Source organism: Arachis hypogaea, chromosome 1, assembly GCF_003086295.3.
Source record: "Arachis hypogaea cultivar Tifrunner chromosome 1, arahy.Tifrunner.gnm2.J5K5, whole genome shotgun sequence".
NCBI classification, from domain to species: Eukaryota; Viridiplantae; Streptophyta; class Magnoliopsida; order Fabales; family Fabaceae; genus Arachis; species Arachis hypogaea.
The window spans coordinates 45,723,258-45,746,195 of record NC_092036.1 but is presented as its reverse complement, the minus strand read 5'-3'; the positions used below and the strand labels follow the sequence as shown (position 1 = coordinate 45,746,195).

The 22,938-nt window shown below is 36.6% G+C and overlaps 2 protein-coding genes and 1 non-coding gene across 10 annotated transcripts; 2 read left to right on the top strand and 1 right to left on the bottom strand.

The window, feature by feature from the left end:
* The first annotated feature begins 1,899 nt into the window (after nt 1-1,899).
* Nucleotides 1,900-2,007, top strand: LOC112716327 (small nucleolar RNA R71). Its single transcript, XR_003160297.1, has one exon. It is a non-coding gene; the product is annotated as a small nucleolar RNA R71 (small nucleolar RNA).
* Nucleotides 2,008-13,579: 11,572 nt separating this feature from the next.
* LOC112803343 (vacuolar protein sorting-associated protein 25) lies at nt 13,580-18,474 on the top strand. Of its 8 annotated transcripts, none has more exons than XM_072198168.1 (12): nt 13,580-13,937; nt 14,235-14,335; nt 14,412-14,627; nt 14,759-14,797; nt 15,035-15,208; nt 15,281-15,388; nt 16,219-16,358; nt 16,510-16,563; nt 16,666-16,754; nt 16,840-16,915; nt 17,258-17,386; nt 18,016-18,474. In XM_072198168.1, the coding sequence occupies exons 5-11, from the start codon at nt 15,048-15,050 to the stop codon at nt 17,317-17,319; spliced, it is 690 nt and encodes a 229-aa protein (XP_072054269.1). In that variant the 5' UTR covers nt 13,580-13,937; nt 14,235-14,335; nt 14,412-14,627; nt 14,759-14,797; nt 15,035-15,047; the 3' UTR covers nt 17,320-17,386; nt 18,016-18,474. The 8 variants fall into 8 exon arrangements, with proteins under 8 accessions (XP_072054269.1, XP_072054274.1, XP_025702628.1 ...); XM_072198173.1 differs by having other exon boundaries at nt 17,254-17,386; XM_025846843.2 differs by having other exon boundaries at nt 17,223-17,386.
* On the bottom strand, nt 17,688-22,598 carry LOC112803380 (uncharacterized). Its single transcript, XM_072229051.1, has 5 exons — nt 22,583-22,598; nt 22,025-22,318; nt 21,606-21,652; nt 19,402-19,515; nt 17,688-18,335 (listed from the first exon to the last, which is right to left on the bottom strand). Exons 1-5 carry the CDS (start codon nt 22,596-22,598, stop codon nt 18,327-18,329), a joined length of 480 nt encoding a protein of 159 aa, XP_072085152.1. The 3' UTR covers nt 17,688-18,326.
* Between the last annotated feature and the right edge of the window lie 340 nt (nt 22,599-22,938).

Genomic DNA, 22,938 nt, shown 5'->3' with positions numbered 1-22,938 from the left:
GCGTTTAAACGCCAGTGGGTGCGTCCTCCAGGGTGTGCTGTTTTTCTTCCTGTTTTTGCTTTTTTCATTAATTTTGTGACTTCTCATGATCATCAACCTACAAAAAAGATAAAATAACAAAAGAAAAATAGTTAATCATAAAACATTGGGTTGCCTCCCAACAAGCGCTTCTTTAATGTCAGTAGCTTGACAGAGGACTCTCATGGAGCCTCACAGATACTCAGAACCATGTTGGAACCTCCCAACACCAAACTTATAGTTTGAATGTGGGGGTTCAACACCAAACTTAGAGTTTGGTTGTGGCCTCCCAACACCAAACTTAGAGTTTGACTGTGGGGGCTCTGTTTGGCTCTGTTTTGAGGGAAGCTCTTCATGCTTCCTCTCCATGATGACAGAGGGATATCCTTGGGCCTTAAACACCAAAGATTCTTCATTCACTTGAATGTTCAACTATCCTCTATCAACATCAATCACAGCCTTTACTGTGGCTAGGAAGGGTCTGCCAAGGATGATGGATTCATCCATGCACTTCCCAGTTTCTAGGACTATGAAATCAGTAGGGATGTAATGGTTTTCAACTTTAACCAGAACATCCTCTACAAGTCCATGGGCTTGTTTTCTTGAGTTGTCTGCCATCTCTAGTGAGATTTTTGCAGCATACACCTCAGAGATCCCTAACTTCTCCATTACAGAGAGAGGCATGAGGTTTACACTTGACCCTAAGTCACACAAGACCTTCTTGAAGGTCATGGTGCCTATAGTACAAGGTATTGAAAACTTCCCAGGATCCTGCCTCTTTTGGGGCAGTTTCTGCCTAGACAAGTCATCCAGTTCTTTGGTGAGCAAAGGGGGTTCATCCTCCCAAGTCTCATTTCCAAATAACTTGTCATTCAACTTCATGATTGCTCCAAGGTATTTAGCAACTTGCTCCTCAGTGACATACTCATCCTCTTCAGAGGAAGAATACTCATCAGAGCTCATGAACGGCAGAAGTAAGTCCAATGGAATCTCTATGGTCTCAGTTTGAGCCTCAGATTCCCATGGTTCCTCATTGGGGAACTCATTGGAGGCCAGTGGATGCCCAGTGAGGCCTTCCTCAGTGGCGTTCACTGCCTCTTCTTGCTCCCAAAATTCGGCCATGTTGATGGCCTTGCACTCTCCTTTTGGATTTTCTTCTGTATTGCTTGGAAGAGTACTAGGAGGGAGTTCAGTAATTTTCTTGCTCAGCTGACCCACTTGTCCCTCCAAATTTCTAATGGAGGACCTTGTTTCAGTCATGAAACTTTGAGTGGTTTTGATCAGATCAGAGACCATGGTTGCTAAGTCAGAGTTATTCTGCTTAGAACTCTCTGTCTGTTGCTGAGAAGATGATGGAAAAGGCTTGCTATTGCTAAACCTGTTTCTTCCACCATTATTGTTGTTGAAACCTTGTTGAGGTCTCTGTTGATCCTTCCATGAGAAATTTGGATGATTTCTCCATGAAGGATTATAGGTGTTTCCATAGGGTTCTCCCATGTAATTCACCTCTTCCATTGAAGGGTTCTCAAGATCATAGGCTTCTTCCTCAGATGAAGCCTCCTTAGTACTGCTTGGTGCATTTTGCATTCCAGACAGACTTTGAGAAATCATATTGACTTGTTGAGTCAATATTTTATTCTGAGCCAATATGGCATTCAGAGTGTCAATCTCAAGAACTCCTTTCTTCTGATTAGTCCCATTGTTTACAGGATTTCTTTCAGAAGTGTACATGAATTGGTTATTTGCAACCATTTCAATCAGTTCTTGAGCTTCAGTAGGCGTCTTCTTCAGATGAAGAGATCCTCCTGCAGAGCTGTCCAAAGACATCTTGGATAGTTCAGAGAGACCATCATAGAAAATACCTATGATGCTCCATTCAGAAAGCATATCAGAAGGACACTTTCTGATTAATTGTTTGTATCTTTCCCAAGCTTCATAGAGGGATTCTCCTTCCTTCTGTCTGAAGGTTTGGACTTCCACTCTAAGCTTACTCAATTTTTGAGGTGGAAAGAACTTTGCCAAGAAGGCATTGACTAGCTTTTCCCAAGAGTCCAGGCTTTCTTTAGGTTGTGAGTCCAACCATGTCCTAGCTCTGTCTCTTACAGCAAAAGGGAATAGCATAAGTCTGTAGACCTCAGGGTCAACCCCATTAGTCTTGACAGTGTCACAGATTTGCAAGAATTCAGCTAAAAACTGATGAGGATCTTCCAATGGAAGTCCATGGAACTTGCAATTCTGTTGCATTAGAGAAACTAATTGAGGCTTAAGCTCAAAGTTGTTTGCTCCAATGGCAGGGATAGAGATGCTTCTCCCATAGAAATCGGGAGTAGGTGCAGTGAAGTCACCCAGCACCTTCCTTGCATTGTTGGCATTGTTGTTGTTTTCGGCTGCCATGAGTTCTTCTTCTTTGAAGAATTCGGTCAGGTCCTCTAAAGAGAGTTGTGCTTTGGCTTCTCTTAGCTTTCTCTTCAAGGTCCTTTCAGGTTCAGGGTCTGCCTCAACAAGAATGCTTTTGTCTTTGCTCCTGCTCATAAGAAAGAGAAGAGAACAAGAAAAGGTGGAATCCTCTATGTCACATTATAGAGATTCCTTGAAGTGTCAGAGGAAAAGAAAAGTAGAAGACAGAAGTAGAAAATTCGAACTTATCAAAGAAGATGGAGTTCGAATTTTGCATTAAGGGATAATGTTAGTCCATAAATAGAAAGATGTGAGAAGAAGGGAAGTAATTTTCGAAAATTAAGTAAAAGATTTTGAAAACATTTTTGAAAAAAACTACTTGATTTTCGAAAATGAAAGTGGAAAAGAAATCAAGTGATTTTTGAAAAAAATTTTGAAATCAGAAATCAAAAAGATTTGATTGAAAATTATTTTGAAAAAGATGTGGTTAAGAAGATATGATTAGTTTTAAAAAGATGTGATTGAGAAGATATGATTTGAAGAACATTTTAAAATGATTTGATTTTGAAAACTAAAAGCTTGGCTAACAAGAAAAGATATGATTCAAACATTAAACCTTTCTCAACAGAAAAGGCAACATACTTGAAATGTTAAATCAAATCATTAATTGATAGCAAGTATCTTTGAAAATGGAAAGAAATTGATTTTGAAAAAGATTTGATTGAAAAATTGATTTGAAAAAGATTTGATTTTAAAAAGATTTTGAAAACTTTAAAAAAAATTTGATTTGAAAACAAAATCTTCCCTTTTAGCCATCCTGGCGTTAAACGCCCAGAATGGTGCACATTCTGGCGTTTAACGCCCAAAACTATACCCTTTTGGGCGTTAAACGCCCAACCAGGTACCTTGGCTGGCGTTTAAACGCCAGTCTGTCTTCCTTACTGGGCGTTTTAAACGCCCAGCTTTTTCTGTGCAATTCCTCTGCTGTATGTTCTGAATCTTCAATTCTCTGTATGATTGACTTGAGAAAACACAAAGTAAAAATATTTTTGGATTTTTAATAATTAGGACAAATCAAAATGCAATAAGAATCAAATAACAATGCATGCAAGACACCAAACTTAGTAGTTTGTATACTACTGACACTAACAAAATGAGAATGCATATGAGACACACAAAACACTCAAGTCAATTGAATTCAAAGATCAGAGCACGAAAATCATCAAGAATTACTTGAAGATCCTTAAGACACATGAATGAATGCATGCGATTGACACCAAACTTAACATGAGACACTAGACTCAAGCAAGAAATTTTTGGATTTTATGATTTTTTTGATTTTTTTGTGTTTTTCGAAAATTAAATGGAAAAAGGTATCAAAATTCTTAATGAGAATTCCAGGAATCAGTGCAATGCTAGTCTAAGACTCCGGTCCAGGAATTAGACATGGCTTCACAGCCAGCCAAGCTTTCAAAGAAAGCTTCGGTCCAAAACACTAGACATGGCCAAAGGCCAGCCAAGCCTTAGCAGATCACTACTCCAAAAGCAAGATTGATAGAAATCAACAAGCTCTTGTGATGATAAGTTGAAACCTCGATCCAATGAAATTAGACATGGCTTCATAGCCAGCCAGACTTCAACAAATCATCATGAAACTCTAGAATTCCTCTTCAAGAATTTCAAAAAAAAATAAATACCTAATCTAAGCAACAAGATGAACCTTCAGTTGTCCAAACTGAACAATCCCCGGCAACGGCGCCAAAAACTTGGTGCGCGAAATTGTGAATAATACTTTTCACAACTCTCATAATCCCCGGTCATGAACCCCAAAAACTTGGTGTTCAATACCATGGCATTACACAACTTCGCACAACTAACCAGCAAGTGCACTGGGTCGTCCAAGTAATAAACCTTACGCGAGTAAGGGTCGATCCCACGGAGATTGTTAGTATGAAGCAAGCTATGGTCATCTTGTAAATCTTAGTCAGGCAAACTCAAATGGATATGGTGATGAACGCATAAAAACATAAAGATAGAGATAGAGATACTTATGTAATTCATTGGTAGGAACTTCAGACAAGCGTATGAAGATGCCTTCCCTTCCGTCTCTCTGCTTTCCTACTGTCTTCATCCAATCCTTCTTACTCCTTTCCATGGCAAGCTTATGTAGGGTTTCACCGTTGTCAGTGGCTACCTCCCATCCTCTCAGTGAAAACGTTCCTATGCTCTGTCACAGCATGGCTAATCATCTGTCGGTTCTCGGTCAGGCCGGAATAGAATCCAGCGATTCTTTTGCGTCTGTCACTAACGCCCCGCCTGCTAGGAGTTTGAAGCACGTCACAGTCATTCAATCATTGAATCCTACTCAGAATACCACAGACAAGGTTAGACCTTCCGGATTCTCTTGAACGCCGCCATCAGTTCTAGCCTATACCACGAAGACTCTGATCTCACGGAATGGTTGGCTCGGTTGTCAGGCGAGCACTCGGTTGTCAGGCGATCAACCATGCATCGTGCAATCAGGAATCCACGAGATATTCACCCAATCGAAGGTAGAACGGAGGTGGTTGTCAGTCACACGTTCATAGGTGAGAATGATGATGAGTGTCACGGATCATCACATTCATCAAGTTGAAGAACAAGTGATATCTTAGAACAAGAACAAGCGGAATTGAATGGAAGAACAATAGTAATTGCATTAATACTCGAGGTACAGCAGAGCTCCACACCTTAATCTATGGTGTGTAGAAACTCCACCGTTGAAAATACATAAGTATAAGGTCTAGGCATGGCCGTGAGGCCAGCCTCCCAATGATCTAAGAACTAGGTGTCCAAAGATGATCTAGAGATCTAGAGTGATCAAAAGATGAAAATACAATAGTAAAAGGTCCTACTTATAGAAAACTAGTAGCCTAGGGTGTACAGAGATGAGTAAATGACATAAAAATCTACTTCCGGGACCACTTGGTGTGTGCTTGGGCTGAGCAATGAAGCATTTTCGTGTAGAGACTCTTCTTGGAGTTAAACGCCAGCTTTAGTGCCAGTTTGGGCGTTTAACTCCCATTTGGGTGCCAGTTCCAGCGTTTAACGCTGGGATTTCTGAGGGTGAATTTGAACGCCGGTTTGGGCCATCAAATCTTGGGCAAAGTATGGACTATCATATATTGCTGGAAAGCCCAGGATGTCTACTTTCCAACGCCGTTGAGAGTGCGCCAATTGGGCTTCTGTAGCTCCAGAAAATCCACTTCGAGTGCAGGGAGGTCAGAATCCAACAGCATCTGCAGTCCTTTTTAGTCTCTGAATCAGATTTTTGCTCAGGTCCCTCAATTTCAGCCAGAAAATACCTGAAATCACAGAAAAACACACAAACTCATAGTAATGTCCAGAAAAGTGAATTTTAACTAAAAACTAATAAAAATATACTAAAAACTAACTATATCATACCAAAAACATACTAAAAACAATGCCAAAAAGCGTACAAATTATCCGCTCATCAGATGGTAAAATTGTCCCTAATGACCAGGATGATGATGATGCCGACCCTCCTCCAGTGCCTTCTCTTAAAGTGTCGGCCTCCTCGGTTCCTCCCATTACATCTGATCTGGATTGCCAGATTCTGAACCGGGATGATGGAACTGTACATGCTGTGCCTATTCAGACTTGCCCTCCTTCTTTCCATACTGATGCTGTCAGGAAGGCTCCAGATCTTGGTTGACCTCCTTTTTAAGTATTTGTGTAATTAGCCCGGTTTGTGGGCTTTGAACTCTTTTTTTGTATATGATGCTTTGTTGACTGTTGATATTCCAGTTGCTATTTTTAGCAACTTTATTTTGAAAAACAAAATGGTTTCTCTGGCTCTTGGGGTTGGCTTCAAGCGGCCTGTTGAGTCTTTGTTTTATGGTAACTGCGATATGCTTGCTTGCAGCTTTCTTTATTATTTACCTGGAATTTTCAGAGTTGTTTTTTATCCATCCTCTTTTGATCGCTTTTGTGGCGAGGTCAAGGTCTATCGGGTTGAATTATCTCCCCTCTGTTGGTTGATCTTCTCAATTGATCTTTTCGAGCAACCCCTTGGGATTACTTTTTATAACTTTTCGTAGCTTTAGTCCGACTTCTTCATGTCGGTCCCCGTTTCGTTACTAGGTGACCCTTTTTTCTTAGATCTTGTTCAGGTCCCTTTTGAGGTTTTACCTTTTGTAACTTTATCTTTTTCGGGCGGACTTCGTCAAACCAGACTCTGTCGAGTTATTCGATAATCCTCTTTTTTTTTGTTCAGGTCTCTTTCAGGGATTATCTTGTTTTGTAGGAGACTGACTTCGTTAGTCGATCTCTTCTAAGTTGCTTTTGTAATCCTCTTTCTTGGACCTTTGTTAGGTCTCTTTCAGGGATTACTTTTACAGCTTGTCTTGTAGGAGACCGACTTCGTTAGGTCGATCTCTTCTAAGTTGTTTTTGTAATCCTCTTTCTTGGACCTTTGTTAGGTCTCTTTCAGGGATTACTTTTACAACTTGTCTTTGTAGGAGACCGACTTCGTTAGGTCGATCTCTTCTAAGTTGTTTTTGTAATCCTCTTTCTTGGACCTTTGTTAGGTCTCTTTCATGGATTACTTTTACAACTTGTCTTTGTAGGAGACCGACTTCGTTAGGTCGATCTCTTCTAAGTTTAAGCAATTCCTCTTTAATAGAGTTGGCCAGACCTCTTTCCAGTGATTTACTGATAACGTGGATTGACTTGGTCCGACTTTTTAGTGTCGGCCAGTCTTTTTAAGTTATTATATAGCAATCCATAAGACCTCGTCAGGTTCTTTTTGGGATCACTTTCAATAACTTCTTGCATTATTCTGTGCTCATCTTTGCCGATTTGTAGATGGTGGTTTCTGTCCTGGTTTAATCGACCTTTAGGTGAATCGCATTTTCACCTTTGTCGGTCGATCATTCCTATCAAGATCGTATAGTGAATCTGATCTTCACTTTCTGTTTGATCCGTTGCTTTATAATCGGACGATGAATGCTTCAGATTAATGCGTCTTGGGAGTTTGTAGAATATCTGAAATGTATTTTATTTAAAGAAAGTGCAAATATATACAGGCGGGAGTTTTCCATACCCTTAAGTCAGATTAAATCTCAATCTTGACGCCTCATTAAAAAACCTTTTCAGGAAAAAGAATGCATCTTGTGATGAGACCTTTATCTTTCCTAACTATAGAACTTCTTAGGTTACAGGCGTGCCATGATCTGGGGAGTTCTCGTCCCTCGAGTTCGGACAGTCTGTAGTAGCCCTTCCCAAGTACTTCTGTGACTCGGTAGGGTCCTTTCCAGTTGGCTGCCAGCTTTCCTTCTCCGGGTCGGGTTGTTCCAATATCATTTTAGATTAAGATGAGATCATTCTCAACAAAACCTCTTGGCACTATCTTTCGATTATACCTGGCAGGCATTCGCCATTTTAGTGCTTCTTCTCTGATCCGAGCTCTTTCTTGAATTTCCGGAAGTAGGTCAAGCTCTTCTCTTTGAAGTTGAGAGTTGGTTTGTTCATTGTAGTGGACTACTCGGGGAGACCCTTCCTCTACTTCTATTGGAATCATTGCCTCCACTCCGTATGCTAATCGAAATGGTGATTCGTTCATAGTAAAATGGGGGGTTGTTCGATACGTCCATAGGACTTGTGGAAGTTCCTCGGCCTAAGCTCCCTTTGCTTCTTGCAGTCTCCGTTTCAGTCTGGTCAATATGACTTTGTTGGTCGCTTCGGCTTGTCCATTGGCTTGGGGATGTTCGACGGAGGTGAACTGGTGTTTTATATTCAAGTCGGCCACTAGTTTTCTGAAGCATGCATCTGTGAATTGAGTGCCATTATCTATGGTGATGGAGTATGGGACCCCGAACCTTGTAACGATGTTCCTATATAGGAATTTCCGACTTCTTTGAGCAGTGGCGTTGGCTAGGGTTCTGCCTCGATCCATTTTGTGAAATAGTCTACCCTCACTATGAGGAACTTGACTTGTCCCGATCCCTGGGGAAATGGTCCGAGAAGGTCGAGTCCCCATTTTGCAAATGGCCAAGGTGAGGTCACGCTGATGAGCTTTTCTGGTGGGGTGATGTGAAAGTTGGCATGCTTCTGACATGGTTGGCATGTCCTTACAAATTCTGTAGCTTCTTTTTGTAGAGTTAGCCAATAGAATCCTGCCCGAAGTACCTTTTTGGTGAAAGCTTGTGCTCCGAGATGATTACCACAAATTCCGCTATGTGCTTCTTCCAGGACTTCCTTTGTGCTGGAGGTCAGTACGCATTTTAACAATGGTAATGTCTATTCACTTTGTGTCTTTATCAACATGTCATCCACATAGACCTCCATGATTTTTCCGATGTGGTCTGAGAAGACTTTATTCATTAGCCTTTGATAAGTGGCTCCCGCGTTCTTAAGGCTGAAAGGCATTACGATGTAGCAATAATTTGCTTTTGGTATGAGAAACGAGGTTTTTTCTTGATTCGGTGGATACATTGGGATCTGGTTGTACCCTGAGTATGCGTCCATGAACGAGAGATACTTATATCCCGATGAGGCATCTACTAGAGCGTCGATGCTTGGGAGTGGATAAAGGTCTTTTGGGCAGGCTTTGTTGAGGTCGGTGTAGTCGATGCACATTCGCCACTTCCCATTTGACTTTCTCATCAAGACGACGTTTGCTAGCCATAGTGGGTATTTAACTTCTCTTATGAACCATGCCTCTAGTAGTGCTTGTACTTGTTCTTCTACAGCTTGAGACCGTTCTGGCCCGAGTCTTCTTCGTCTTTGTTGTACCGGCCGGGATCCCAGGTAGACTGCCAACTTGTGGCTCATTAGTTTGGGATCTATGCCTGGCATGTCGGCAGCTTTCCATGCGAAGAGATCAACATTATCTCGTAGGAACCGTATTAGTGATTCCTTTGCGTCTCCTTTCAGAATTGTGCCAATATTAGTTGTTTTATCCGAGGTATTTCCGATCTGGACTCTTTCTATTTCTCCTTCGGGTCGTGGGCGGAGTTTTTCTCGTCTCTGAACTCCGCCGAGTTCGATTGTATGGAACTCTCCTCTTTCACCTCGGAGGTTTAGACTTTCGTTATAACAGCGACGCGCCGTCTTTTGATCTACTTTTATTGTAGCTATCCCTTCTGCAGTTGGGAATTTCATACATAGATGTGGAGTTGAAACTATTGCACCGAGTTGATTTAACGTTGTCCGACCTATTAATGCATTGTAGGCTGAGCTTACGTCGACCACGATATAGTCTATCTTGAGTGTTTTGGATTGGTTCCCCTTTTCGAAGGTTGTATGTAACGATACGTATCCCAGTGGCTATACTGGGGTATCCCCAAGTTCGAACAGGCTGTTCGGGTATGCTCTTAGCTCTTTTTCTTCTAAGCCGAGCTTGTTGAAGGCAGTTTTGAATAAGATGTCGGCAGAGCTTCCTTGGTCAATTAATGTACGGTGGAGGTTGGCGTTTGCCAATATGATTGTGATGACCATGGGGTCGTCGTGTCCTGAGATGATTCCGGATGCATCTTCTTTGGTAAATGTGATTGCTTGGATGTCTGGCGCCTCCTTCTTTCCTTCAACATGGTATACTTCTTTGAGGTGTCGCTTGCGGGATGATTTGGAGATTCCTCCTCCAGCAAATCTGTCGTGTTTCACGTGGACGTGTCTCTCCAGTGTGCGGGGTGATCATTCAGATCGTCCGACATCTTCATCCCTTCTTCTTTTTCTTGGTTCTTCGTCCCAATTGGCCAAGAACCGATCTAGTTTTTCTTCCCTTACTAATTTCTCTATGACGTTTTTCAAGTCAAAGCATTCGTTGGTGGAATGTCCTCGGACTCGATGATACTCACAGTATTCGTTCCGATTTCCTCCTCCCCTTTTGCCTTTGAGTGGCCGAGCAGGGGGTATTTTTTTCGTATGGCAGACCTCTTTGTAAACATCTACCAAGGATACCCTAAGAGGGGTGTAGTTATGATATTTTTTATTTTCTCCCTAGAGCGATCTTCCTTCTTCTTGGATTCTTTATCTTTATCTCGGTAGGCAGAACCGAACCTCGAGGCTTCCCCAAGTCGAGAATTCTCCTCCATGTTGATGTACTTCTGTGCCCATTCTTGTACTTCGTCTAGGGATGATGGGGACTTCTTTAATATAGATTGGCTAAATGGTCCTTCTCGTAGGCCATTTATGAGGCCCATGATGGCAGCTTCTGTTGGTAGACTTTGTATGTCCATGCATGTTTTGTTGAATCTTTCCATGTAGTTACGAAGACTCTCCCGATCTCCTTGCTTGATTCCTAGTAGGCTGGGTGCGTGTTTGGCTTTGTCCTTTTGTATGGAAAATCTGGCCAGGAACTTTTTGGCCAGGTCGTCGAAACTCGAGATGGATTTTGGAGGTAGGTTGTCGAACCATCTAATGGCTGTCTTCGTAAGAGTTGTTGGAAAGGCTTTGCAGCGAACTGCATCTGAGGCATCAGTGAGGTACATCCTACTTCTGAAGTTGTTGAGATGGTGGTTGGGGTCCGAGGTGCCGTCATACAGAGTCATATCCGGAAGTTTGAAATCTTTTGGAATTTTGGTCTTCATAATTTCCCTGGTGAATGGATCTTGATCTTTGTGAGAGCTATCCTCTGGGGTGGATCGAGTAGCTTTAGTTTTGAGATCAGCTTCGAGTTTCATAAGCTTATCTTCTAATTCTCGGCGTCGCCTTATCTCCCGATGTAGATCCTCTTCTTTTTCGCGTTGATGTTGGGATTCTTTCTCAAGTTGCTTTAATCGATCTTGAAGTGCTTCTATCACCCCCGGATTTGATGAATTTTTGTCTCCATTGGATTCCGAAGTATCTTTAACTATAGCATCCATGTTCTTGTGCGGCGTTCTATCTTCCAAACCTGAGTCGTGGTCGTTGTCATGGTTGTCCGCCATGGTGTTGGGATGACTTCCAGGTTCCCTGGCAACGGCGCCAATGTTCTGAGGGTTACCTGAAACTGTAGGTCGATCTCGGTCGAGATCTTCTGTGTTGGTCGGAGCCGACATGTCTGGCAGGTGTATAGCGGCCGGAGCTGGTGTGTCCGACTTGTGGAACTGAAAGTGCTGCTGATCCTTCGTCCCCAGAAGGTGGGGGTACCTGCAAGGGACTCCGATGCTTAAGTTAGCAAGGTTCTTAAGCAGGTATTGAGTAGGATCAGAATATGAGTTATACCTGGGTGCTCCAGTGTATTTATAATGGTGAGATGTGGCCTCTTGTAGATAAGATAAGTTAGTTATCTTATCTTATCTTTATCTTATCTTCAAGTAAGGTCATCTTATCTTCAAGGGAACCACCCTTCTCTTGTAGGCTTGGGCTGCCTTAGGATCTGGGGTGTGTTCCTCTATTTGGGCTCTTTGTTTGGGCTTTCTCATGACTTGGCCGAGCTCTTTGAGAAGAGGTCGGATTGTCCTGACCTGAAGAGGTCGGTCGCTTTATCTGTAGAACATCCCAGGTCGGACAACTCGACTCAGGATATGAACAATAACCAAGTCAAGTTAGTTGAGAACTTGAGAGAGAAAGGATTGGGTGAATCCTAAGAAATTGGTGTATATAATACTTTAACTATAGTAAAAATTCCACCACTGTTGTGGTGGAGACTGAATGTAGGTTGCATTGCATAAGGCAACTGAACCAGGATACATGCCTGTTTTCTCTTCTCTTTCTCTGAGTTATGTTTTCTGATATTTATGAAAAAAATAGAATTGTCTCATAAAGTTTTTGTTGGACAGTTCAAACAGATTCAAAGAAAAAGTTTGTAATTAAAGTCTAAATTCATTAAAATAAAATAAGACCATGAATTCAACCCCCTTCTCTAAGCTTTCTATAACCTTCAACTAGTTTTGCTTAACATCTTATACTATAGTTAATAAAATTAACATAAAAAATTAATATCTTTTATATGCTCTTACTATAATTAATTATAGTTAATAAGCTTACTCTAAAAAAATTACTAATTCCGAATAATATTTTACTATAATTAACAAAATTAATCTAAAAATATTACTAATTCCCCTTAAGATTTTACTATAGTTAATAAACTCACTCTTAAAAAAAAGTTACTGATTTTCTATAACATCTTACTATAATCAATAAAATTAATCTTACAAAAACTACTAATTTCCCTTAAGATTTTACTAAAATTAATAAAGTTAATAAAAAATACTAACTTTCCATAATATTTTTTATAATTAATAAAATTGCTCTAAAAATTTATTAACTTCCCTTAAAAATTTACTATAATCAATAAAATTAACCTAAATAAATTTCTAAATTTTCATATCATATTAATGTAATTAATAAAATTATTCTAAAAAATTACTAATTTTCCATATATCATACTATGATTAACAAAAATAGCAGCCAAAAGGTTTATTATACTAGCCAAAAGAGTAATGATTAATATTTTGCTTCCAAAAATTAATTAAAATAAATTATACTAAAACAAATTTCCTTAACAAATACTTGACTTCTTTTTTATCTTCCTAAAGCTTCTAATGCTATTCTACGTGTAAGTTACTTACAGAGAAAAAGGTAAATTCACTACTATGTAATTGACTTTTATTAACATTTAAAAAATATTACAAAATCATATTAAAATGTTAGCTATGTATATTAGTAACATTTTAACAAATGTTAAATATACTTTATGTTACTAAAAAATTTTACTAACATTTTTTTAAAGATTTAATAATATTTAATAAAAATGTTACAATAGATCTTTTATAGTAATATTATGAAAAATGTTACAATAGACATTTTTTAGTGACACTTAAAGAAATATTACAATAGATATATTTTGTAACACTTAGAAAAATGTTACCATAGATATTTTTTATAACACTTAAAAAATATTACAATAGATCACAACTAGAAAATTAGTTATTACAGACGGATATTTCCGATGGATTTTATCCCACAGAAATACAAACAGAATTTCAGAAGAAGTTTTTTTGTCAGAAAACAAAAAAAAATAAATTAGCATAAATTACAGACGAAAAACATAATCCGTCAATAATTCTATCAGTAAAATTAATTTTTTTTCATGAAAAATGGTTACAGACGAAAAATCCGTCTATAATTAAATAAACAAAACGCTACATTTTATTAAATTATTACAGACGAAAAATCCGTCTGTAATTTAAAATTTTCCATCTGAAAATTTTAATTTAGACCTAACCTATACCCTCTCTCTCTCTCTCTCTCTCTCCGGGGCAGCCCCCGTTCAAACTGTATTTCAAGCTCCATTCACAAACCAAACACGAGCTTCTTCCTCTCTCCCTGGCACGAGTTACTTCTTCTCTCCGTGGCTGCTACTTCTGCTTCTTCCGCCGTGGCCGTTGCCGCTGCCACCGCTCTCGTCGCGTCTACTCCCATCATCGCAGAGCTCTTTCTGCTGACGCTCTCATCGCATCTGCTCCCTCTGGCGCCTCTTTCATCTAATCTCAACTCGCTCTCTCACTTCTTCTTGTAACCATCTCAAATTTCAGGTATATAAATCCTGATTTTGTGATTCTGTTCTTTGTGATAAACCTTAGGACTCAATTTTTCTGTGCCAGTTTTAGGTTTATCATACTCTACTTTTGTGCTTCGTTGAATATGTGGGTTTACTCTGATTTTGATGATTTTTTTCTGCAATCGAAGCTTTTGTTTGAATTATTTGCTTGGACAAACATTGAATTTGTTCTGTTCTGCTTTGTTCAAGTAATTTGTAATTCAATTTGAGCTATTTGTTTGATAATTATTTACAACTTTCATTGTTTGATAATCATTTGCTTGTTATTCAGTGTTACAGCTCAAGATCTTGTTGACATTATGCTTCTAAATTTGCTTCTAAATTTCTGATATCTTCACTCTTAATGATGGATCTATAATGCCTCTACTCAAGGTTAGGGTTTTATGTCTCTAATTATATGCTAATTATGAGATTATGTTGATAGTAATTGAGATTGTGAATGTTGCAGAGCATGACAGTGCATAATATGTATGTTGGAGAGGGTTCAGACTTCCAATGTAATATATAAAAGGGTGGCTGAGCAGTGGAGTTCTCTTGGTGACTTGACTGCGTTTGTTGCATCGATTCAATTCGATTGATACAGAAGGAATACTCAGGATCTGCTAGAACTAGCGATGGATCTGTTAGACGAGATCAAGTTGGTCTAGCGGGTCAAAATACTCAGGTTAATATTTCAATTGCATAACCCTTATGGAGTTCTATTTTATGTTTCAGAATTGTTATTCTGGTAAATAAGGTTTAGTTCAATATTTAATCTGTATTGGTTTCTGTGTTGTTGGCTTATGTATTTTGCAGCTTGTTCATCAGGGTTCACTGAATTATATTAGTTCCCAGGTAAAGCTGGCCCTCCTTGTCTCTCCCAAGTCTTGAAGACATAATTAATTTTTAACCCTTTAATTCTTATCTTCTATGAGCTCTGAAGCAATGGTAAGAGGATTGGAGGAGTTAGTAATCAATATATAAACATTCACGTGCCTTTTACTTATGCCTCTTATTATGTTACAGCTTTCTAGAAAAACTCTTCTACCATCTAGCCATTCTAATCCCAGGACTTACATTATTGAAGCCTAGATTTTACTTAGCAATGAGGAGGGAATTTGAAGATGAAGCAGCTGAATTAATCGGTTCAGATCTGAGGGACCTTGGTTTTGCTGCTAATAAACTCGCCAAAAACGCTGTTAAACTAGCTGCTGTGTCCGGCGCCGGAGTCATGGTGCTTGAATCCATTGCTTCCATCGCTGCTATGTATGTATCTCTTGATGTTCCCTCTTCGATCGTTCCATCTCCATAATCTAATCACTAATCACTCATCTACAGCTATTTGCTTATTTTGGATCGTACAAACTGGAACACCAACATTCTTACATCCTTACTCATTCCATACATTTTCTTCAGCTTACCTTCATGGATTTTCGGCTTCTTCAGGTACCTCACCCTCTCTTCAGATAGTGAGAGTTGTTAGTAGATGATAAGTTAGAATAAGTTAGAATCTGTTATGAAGCTGTGCTGAGCTGGCACCTTTTCTGTTAGTAGGCGCGTGAGTTTGTTGTGTATAGTTCAGGTACAAATAACCAATCTCACGGTAATTACATGTACTACACCTTCAATGCATTCTACTAGATCCCTGAGTCTCTCTCTTTTCTCTCTTCTTTTTTTCTGATTGATTTCTCTTGGATCTGCATTACTCAAAGGTCACAGCAGATCCTTTTTCCATTGGCCTAATTAATTATTATATATGCAAGGGTGATGTTGGGAAATGGATTGCTTTAATTGCAGTTGTATTGTGTCTTTTCTTTCCAAGGCGCTTCCCTGGTATCGATGTATATATGCTACAATTTTGTTATAGGCAATTCGTAAGCAGTAGTAACTAACTAACTGGTAATGGTTTAAAGTTAACAGTGGCTAGTGGCTACTATGATCTCAGCTGAATCGTTGAATCCATTTGGACAACATGATTAAGAACTATATTTTAACATTGGTTTACATGTATCAAACAGTGTCATTGCTCGACTCATGAGTCATATTAGAAGTCAGCCCATGGAAAATTCAATGATTAATGAACATTGAGAACTCCTAATTTTACATGTAATGAGAATGTTTTATCAGGTTATACATGACTATGGTTATTCAGAATCATTCTTTTCTCTTTTGTTTGTAAAATTCATTGCATATTGTTTATTATTAAATGTAAACTCATAGTGACACATTCATAAATTTGTGGTTGGTTTGCATGCAACTTGGTTTTTGATTTTCAGTTTGCAGCCATTAAGAGACACTAGAGAGAAGCAGGTACAATTGTGGAAGGATTTTATTCTAGATTATTGTAGAACACAAAAGGTATTTGTAATTGGGCTTGAAGAAGAATTTCCTCTGTTTTCAAATCCTGTAATTGGAAGTAAGTTCAAAAAATTCTTGCTTACTTGCAAATTTCATTATTATTATTATTGAATTGACAGGTCTCAAATGTTCCCATATTTCTTTTTTTTTCCCGCATTTTGTTTCCACATTTATGTCATATGATTGTTTCCTGGTTTCTGATAGTGCAGGGTCTCTTACTTATGAAGCTAGAGAAGCATTCCTTTCAGCCTTAGTAGCTGATGGTATGGTTCATGTCAGTGAATTTATTGTTCATGTGATTTATTATTCTTGTGAGTTATGACTGGTTCTGAGAAAATTGCTAAAGTGGTATTCTAATCTGACAGGACGTGCTGAGTGGATGGATAAAGGACATAGAAAATGTCTTATTCTCTGGCATCGGATTCAAGAGTGGGCAGAAACTTTAGTACAATTTGTAGGTTTCCATTTTTATTTTGACAACCACAGCATTCCAGTTTCTGTGTTTGCATTGTGTTTGAATTCACTTTAATATTGATTAGGCAAGAGATAATGGGCTGGAAGATGGTATTGTGACGATGGAAGAAATAAGGTTTGGGACTGAATCTCAAGGAACAGGTAATTTGTTGATGCTTATAGATCATATTCTTCACTATCTTGTAATTTGGGATGGGACAAGTTTGGCAGTTATTAGTTAGTTCTTAATACTTGTGTTATCATCTTATCATGTGTTTGATGCATGGGATGGTATAGTTTTTGGAGTTGATAATTGTAGTCTGTCTTTTCAATAATTTTGTCGTTGCTTTTATCTTTAGATGGTAGAGAGAAAGTTTCTTGAATTACATTTTGTGGGACCTTATATTAATCGTGATAGGAGTTTAACTTCTGAACATTTTTAAATTGAAATTCTGTCCCACCTTAGCAGCTTCCAAACAGATTAACTGTGAAATTTGCAGCAAGGCCATGGAGCAAGTGAGCAAGAACTAGGCATTAGTAGATGCTATTGGAGAACCAATAGTTAAAGCTCTGGATCGTGCTCATAGGATTGGACAGAAGAAATAAGTACAAGTTTTCTGATTTTGCACGGAGGTTTGTAATTGTTGTGCATTATTACTATGTTCACTATTATCTATGCTTTTCTATATAGGCAGCATACATGTAAGACACCAAACTGGATATATCTAATTTTAAAAAAATTGCAACACATGAAGTCTATGATGCAACTTATAAAATTATTACAATATCAAGATAAAACCTATTGATATTAATCTAAAATGAATGCCATTGTCAGCATTAGTCATTATAGATAAACTAAAAGCCTGTATATCTAGTAAGTGTGATATCTCACTTGTATTGGCACAAAGTTTCCATAAATATCTGACAAGATATATATCCAACTCTGGCACAACAACCAATTTGAAGCATTGAATTTATACTTTTGGTTGGTCTTAATATCTTGTACAATGAAAATCCATAGTATACAATCGAAGAGAAAATAATTGAAAGGTCTTACAAAAAGCTTACACTTGATGCTTTAGTGATTCATATATGTACATATTAATTATAAGTAAATATATTTTTTTTGCAAGACGTTAAGTTTTGGATGGGTTCTCCAAGGTGATGTTGATAAGAATTTCACCTAACTGCATCTCTCTCTCTCTCTCTCTCTCTCTCAATCATTGTATTAACATTATCTTTTTTCTCATTCTGTGCCACAGTTGGGCAGAAGAGGATGTGGATCCTTCGTTGTTCCCACGTGAATTGATAGCAGTCCAAAGAATTGCAATTGGGTCTCCTGGAGAGGCTGCTCAGCCTGATGCAATTAGAGCAGCATTTGCATAATTCTTCTCAATGCTTATTTTTTATTTTGCTGCTGAAGGCTCTGGCATGTCAAACAAAGCACCATAAGGAAATTACTTTCCCTTTGGTGATCAACTCTTCTGAATCAAACCTATCAGGTTCAAGAAGAATTCATGCACATATGGTTGATGGATGCTGATTCATGTCCAATATTTGAGAAAGAATTCAGTTAATCTTTCTGTAATATATGTAAAATTATGTAAAATTTAGTATGGTTGAACAATATACTGACGATTATAGTTGATAATACACTCTGTTTATGTTTTGAATTATATTGACTTGCTTGTTTATAATAATTTTCTTTTAATTTTATAAAACGATGAATTTGTTTATTTTTGTAATATTATAAATATTCGAATACAAATTAGATAAAAATTTATATTAAATTTATATTTATTTTGTATGAAAACAAGTTTATTTTGTAATTGGAAAAATAAAAAAATCTATTTTAGCTTACTGACGGATTTACAAACGGATTTTTTGTCTGTAATATGAGTGTGAGATGATTGTCCAATATTTAAATTACAGACAGAAAATCTATCGAAAAATCCGTCTGTAATTACAGACGGAAAAATACGTCAAAAAATCTGTCTGTAATTACAAACGGAAAATCCGTCGGAAAGTTTGTCGGCTTTGGGAAATGGATGGAGAATTTACAGAGGAAAAATCCGTCGGTAACTGGTAAAAATTCGTCGGTAATTTTCCGACAGAAAAAAATCCGTCGATAAATAATTTCCGACGAGGCTTTTACAGAAAGACAAAATCCATTGGTAATTCCTTCTGTAATATATACCAAATCTTATTATTATTATTATTATTATTATTATTATTATTATTATTATTGTTATTATTATTATTATTATTATTATTATTATTATTATTATTATTGTTGTTGTTGTTGTTATTGTTCCTGAGAAGTTCAGGAGTTCTAGATCAACCCCCACCTGTATTATCACACTTCCAAAGAACAATTAACTTTCCTTAATGAAAATTAACTACATCTAATAACTTTCCTAGTTGAATGCAGCAGTTAGAGATAGACATCACTACAACATCACAGCATTATAGCATTCACAGCATTTCTCAAATTCAACTATGAGGAAATTAAAATAGCATTCCACCATTCACGACATCAAAGAGCAGCACTTTCAATGAATGAACAAAAATTCAAACAGAAGTAGAAGCATTAAATTTTTACCTATCTAATGAAGAACTGATGGCCGCAGATTTTAGTGTTATTTTACCTCATGGCCGCAGTAAACGAGGGTTGGCTTTGGTAATGAACCTAGTGTTACACAGAGTGACTCATACATCTGTTCTGCAGTTCCTTCAAAAAATCTCCCACAGCCTGCAATGAACTACAAAAAGCAACAACACAATAAATTAAGGTCTTCTTTTGGGTTTTTTTTTTTTGAAAAAAAGAGTTCAACACAATAAAGTGGAGCTTATTACAAAAGCTAAACATAAACCAAAGAAAGACAAAAGTCTAACAATAAATTAAGGCCACTTTATCATTCAAGAATGTATCTCCAGTAAAAATAGCAGGGTTCTCGTTCTCTTTGCCAGTCACATAATAACTTATGTGACTTTTGGTGTGACTGAGCAATTCAGGAAATTAAAAATAATAATTTTATTACAGTTAAATAAAAGAGAAATGCGTAGTCAGAAAGGAAGAAGGGTTCAATCACTAGAAAAATCAAGAAACAATAGCATGCATGATGCATCTAATAATAAGTAATAACAATTACACAAAGTTAATCTTCCTTGGTGACTTTTTCTAAGTAAAAATATTATATTAGTGTTACAAACACATAAACAGAGCTAGGAAACTATAACCCTGTATTAAAAACCTTGAAATATTTACACAATTATTTTGTAGATGAGATCAGCTCTCAAATTAATACCATTAAAGAACATACAAATGCAATTTTATTTTGTCCTAATAAAAGAAGAAAGAAAATAAGAAATAAAAATAGAATTATAGAAATTAGAAACTAACAGCTGAAGAGCTTATAGAAATTTGTTGTGTTCTTCATCAGTCCAGCTCTCTCTTAACTTGGTAATTCAGAAACAAAATCTGTGTAAAATCTAAAACTTATGTGGCAAAATTTGAAAGGAGTAACCGAAATTAAATAGGTTGAGCAAATATTAGATAATAAATTTATCAATTAATCTGGATGTAGTAATAATTTTTGTTAGTTACAAGAAGCTGCAAGCATGGAATGAATGATTTTGATTTTGAGTGTAGAGTTGTAAAGATGAGGTAAGGTGAGTGCACAGGACATGCTTGATGAATTGATCACTCAAACATTGCAGAATGCAGAGTATCAAAGTGAATAATAGAGAACAATAAGTACCATCAATTTAGGAACCAACATAAATATACAAAGTTGAAAAGAACATGACAAAATAGCCCAAAGATAGGTTCACGGGTTACTACACTATTAACCTCTTTCTAGTAAAATATAAGAGTGTAAATCCCACTAGCTACATGCCAACAATTCATTTCATACTATTATATTTCAACAATATTATTTTTTTATTGCAATTCATTTATCTTTAAATTTCTGTACTCTCAAGTCTAAATCTCCATCTATATTTCATTATTTTTATCACAGAAACTAAAGCATTATTTATCAGTTTAGCTTGGCTGCAAAACATAATTGCTATAACAAAAAAAGTTTATTAGCTTTCTATTATTACCTTCTAAAAGGTAGCTTAAAATAATGACTATGAGCAAACTATGGCACATATATAATTAGCTCAACTGTTCACATTATTTGTGTATAGCAACAGGTTTAATTACTTTATCATTCATTCACCTTCATGGACTCAGCTCTTTAATATTTGAAATTTTTTTTTGAAAAATTGAAAGAATAAGATAGACATTCTGATCCCCTCATACTAATTAATCAAGTCTTATAGCATTATGCAAAGATTGGTTAACAAAAATAGAAATGGAAAATTGGAAGGAAAAAAAAGTTAACAAAGAGGCAAACCCGATTAAGAGTGATATTAAATTGTCTAATTTTAAAGAACTATATACGAGTCCTTCTATGCCAAGAGCAATCAAATTGAGGATTTAAGATTACACAAATTCCAGTTCTATTTGTCAAAATATTCAAACAAAACTAAAGAGGTAAAAGAGGAGAAAACATAACTATAGTCTACTAAAATTAAAAAAACAGAACTCATCGCAGCAGTACATCAGAAAAATAGTGTAAATACAAACAATAAATTCAGAAGGATTTGAATAACAACAGAAGCAGCTTTAAACAAGAATAATTAATTGATCTCAAACAAGAACGGAAGGACATTTGTTAGAATGAAAAAATATAACAAAAAGATATATTTTCTTTCTTCCACATTCCAGTAAAGAAATACCTAATATGATATTTTTCAAGGGGAAAAATTGAAAATAAATTAGAGAAAGAGTGAGAGACCATACCTTATCACTGTTTGACAGCAAGTCCACCATGTTTGATTTCATTTGAACTAGAATTGTTATCATAAAATCTTTTTTAAATCTTCTTATTTTGTATCAAATTAATTACTACTCTATACAACAATTTCATCTAGAATCAATATATGAGTTTTTCCAATTGACAATATCAAACAAAACAGAAATTAGAAATTAGAATCCTAGCATAGTAAGAAAAAACAAATAGAAAACAGAGGATATGAAAACCTAATAATGTATGGTTTTTAACAACTTAATAAGCAAATAAACATGTTTCGAGATCGATAAATGAAAACCTAAAATTCAAAACCTAACTACTAAATAATCAATTAAAAACTTAAATCAACTAATAATTATACATCAAATTAATTATTACGTAGAGATTAAACAAGAGAACTGGAACTTACCAGGCCGTGGGACGAGCAGACGATGAAACCGGCGGAAAGACGGCGGTGCAAGCGAGAAGACGATGGCGCGAGAGGATGAACCAGAGGCGAGACAACGCGAGCTGGAGTGAGAATGAGAACATCGGATTGTGGTTTCGATTTGCGAACCGTGAGATCGAAGAGGCGAAACGAGAGTTAGAAGAAGCGGAGCGAGAGTTCGAAGAGGAGGAGCAAGAGGTAGTTTCACAGCTTCGAGAGTGGGAGTGAGAACGACATTCAAACGCGTGAAATTGGAGGAAAATGAAGAGAACCCAGCTTCGAAATTCTAGGTTTTATGAAATTGGGGGAAAATGAAATTTGGTAACATCTGTATATTTTTACCTTTTTTTAAAAGTAAAAATGATATCTCCTAACATTTATTTTACAAATGTTACTAAAAGTATAATTTTATTAGTATAGCTAATATTTTAAAAATGTTAGATAAAAAGTGTTAGTAAATATCTAATTTCTAGTAATGATCAAAAATTTATATTACTAACAAAAATAATTTCAAAAAATTCAAACTACAAATTTTGATACGATTTTTTTCAGACATTATTAAAGAAATAAGATATTTTCATCTTTAAATTTTGATAAGTTTTATGCCAAGTAATTTTTTTAAAAAATTTTATTGTAAATGAACAAATTGTTTTGACAAATAAAAAAAATGGAAAAATTATTATAAAAGATCACTAGCGAAATTTAATTATTAAAAAAGATTGTTAGTACAAAAAAAATTTAAAAAAATTAATTTTATAATATTTAGAAAGAAAAATCAAATCTCTTTTTAAATAGACAGATATATTTTTAAGTGATTTTTTCATTTATTTCTTCTTTACAAATCTTTCTGTGTTTAATAAATTAAATTCTACAAGTTTGCATTAATTTTGTGATCC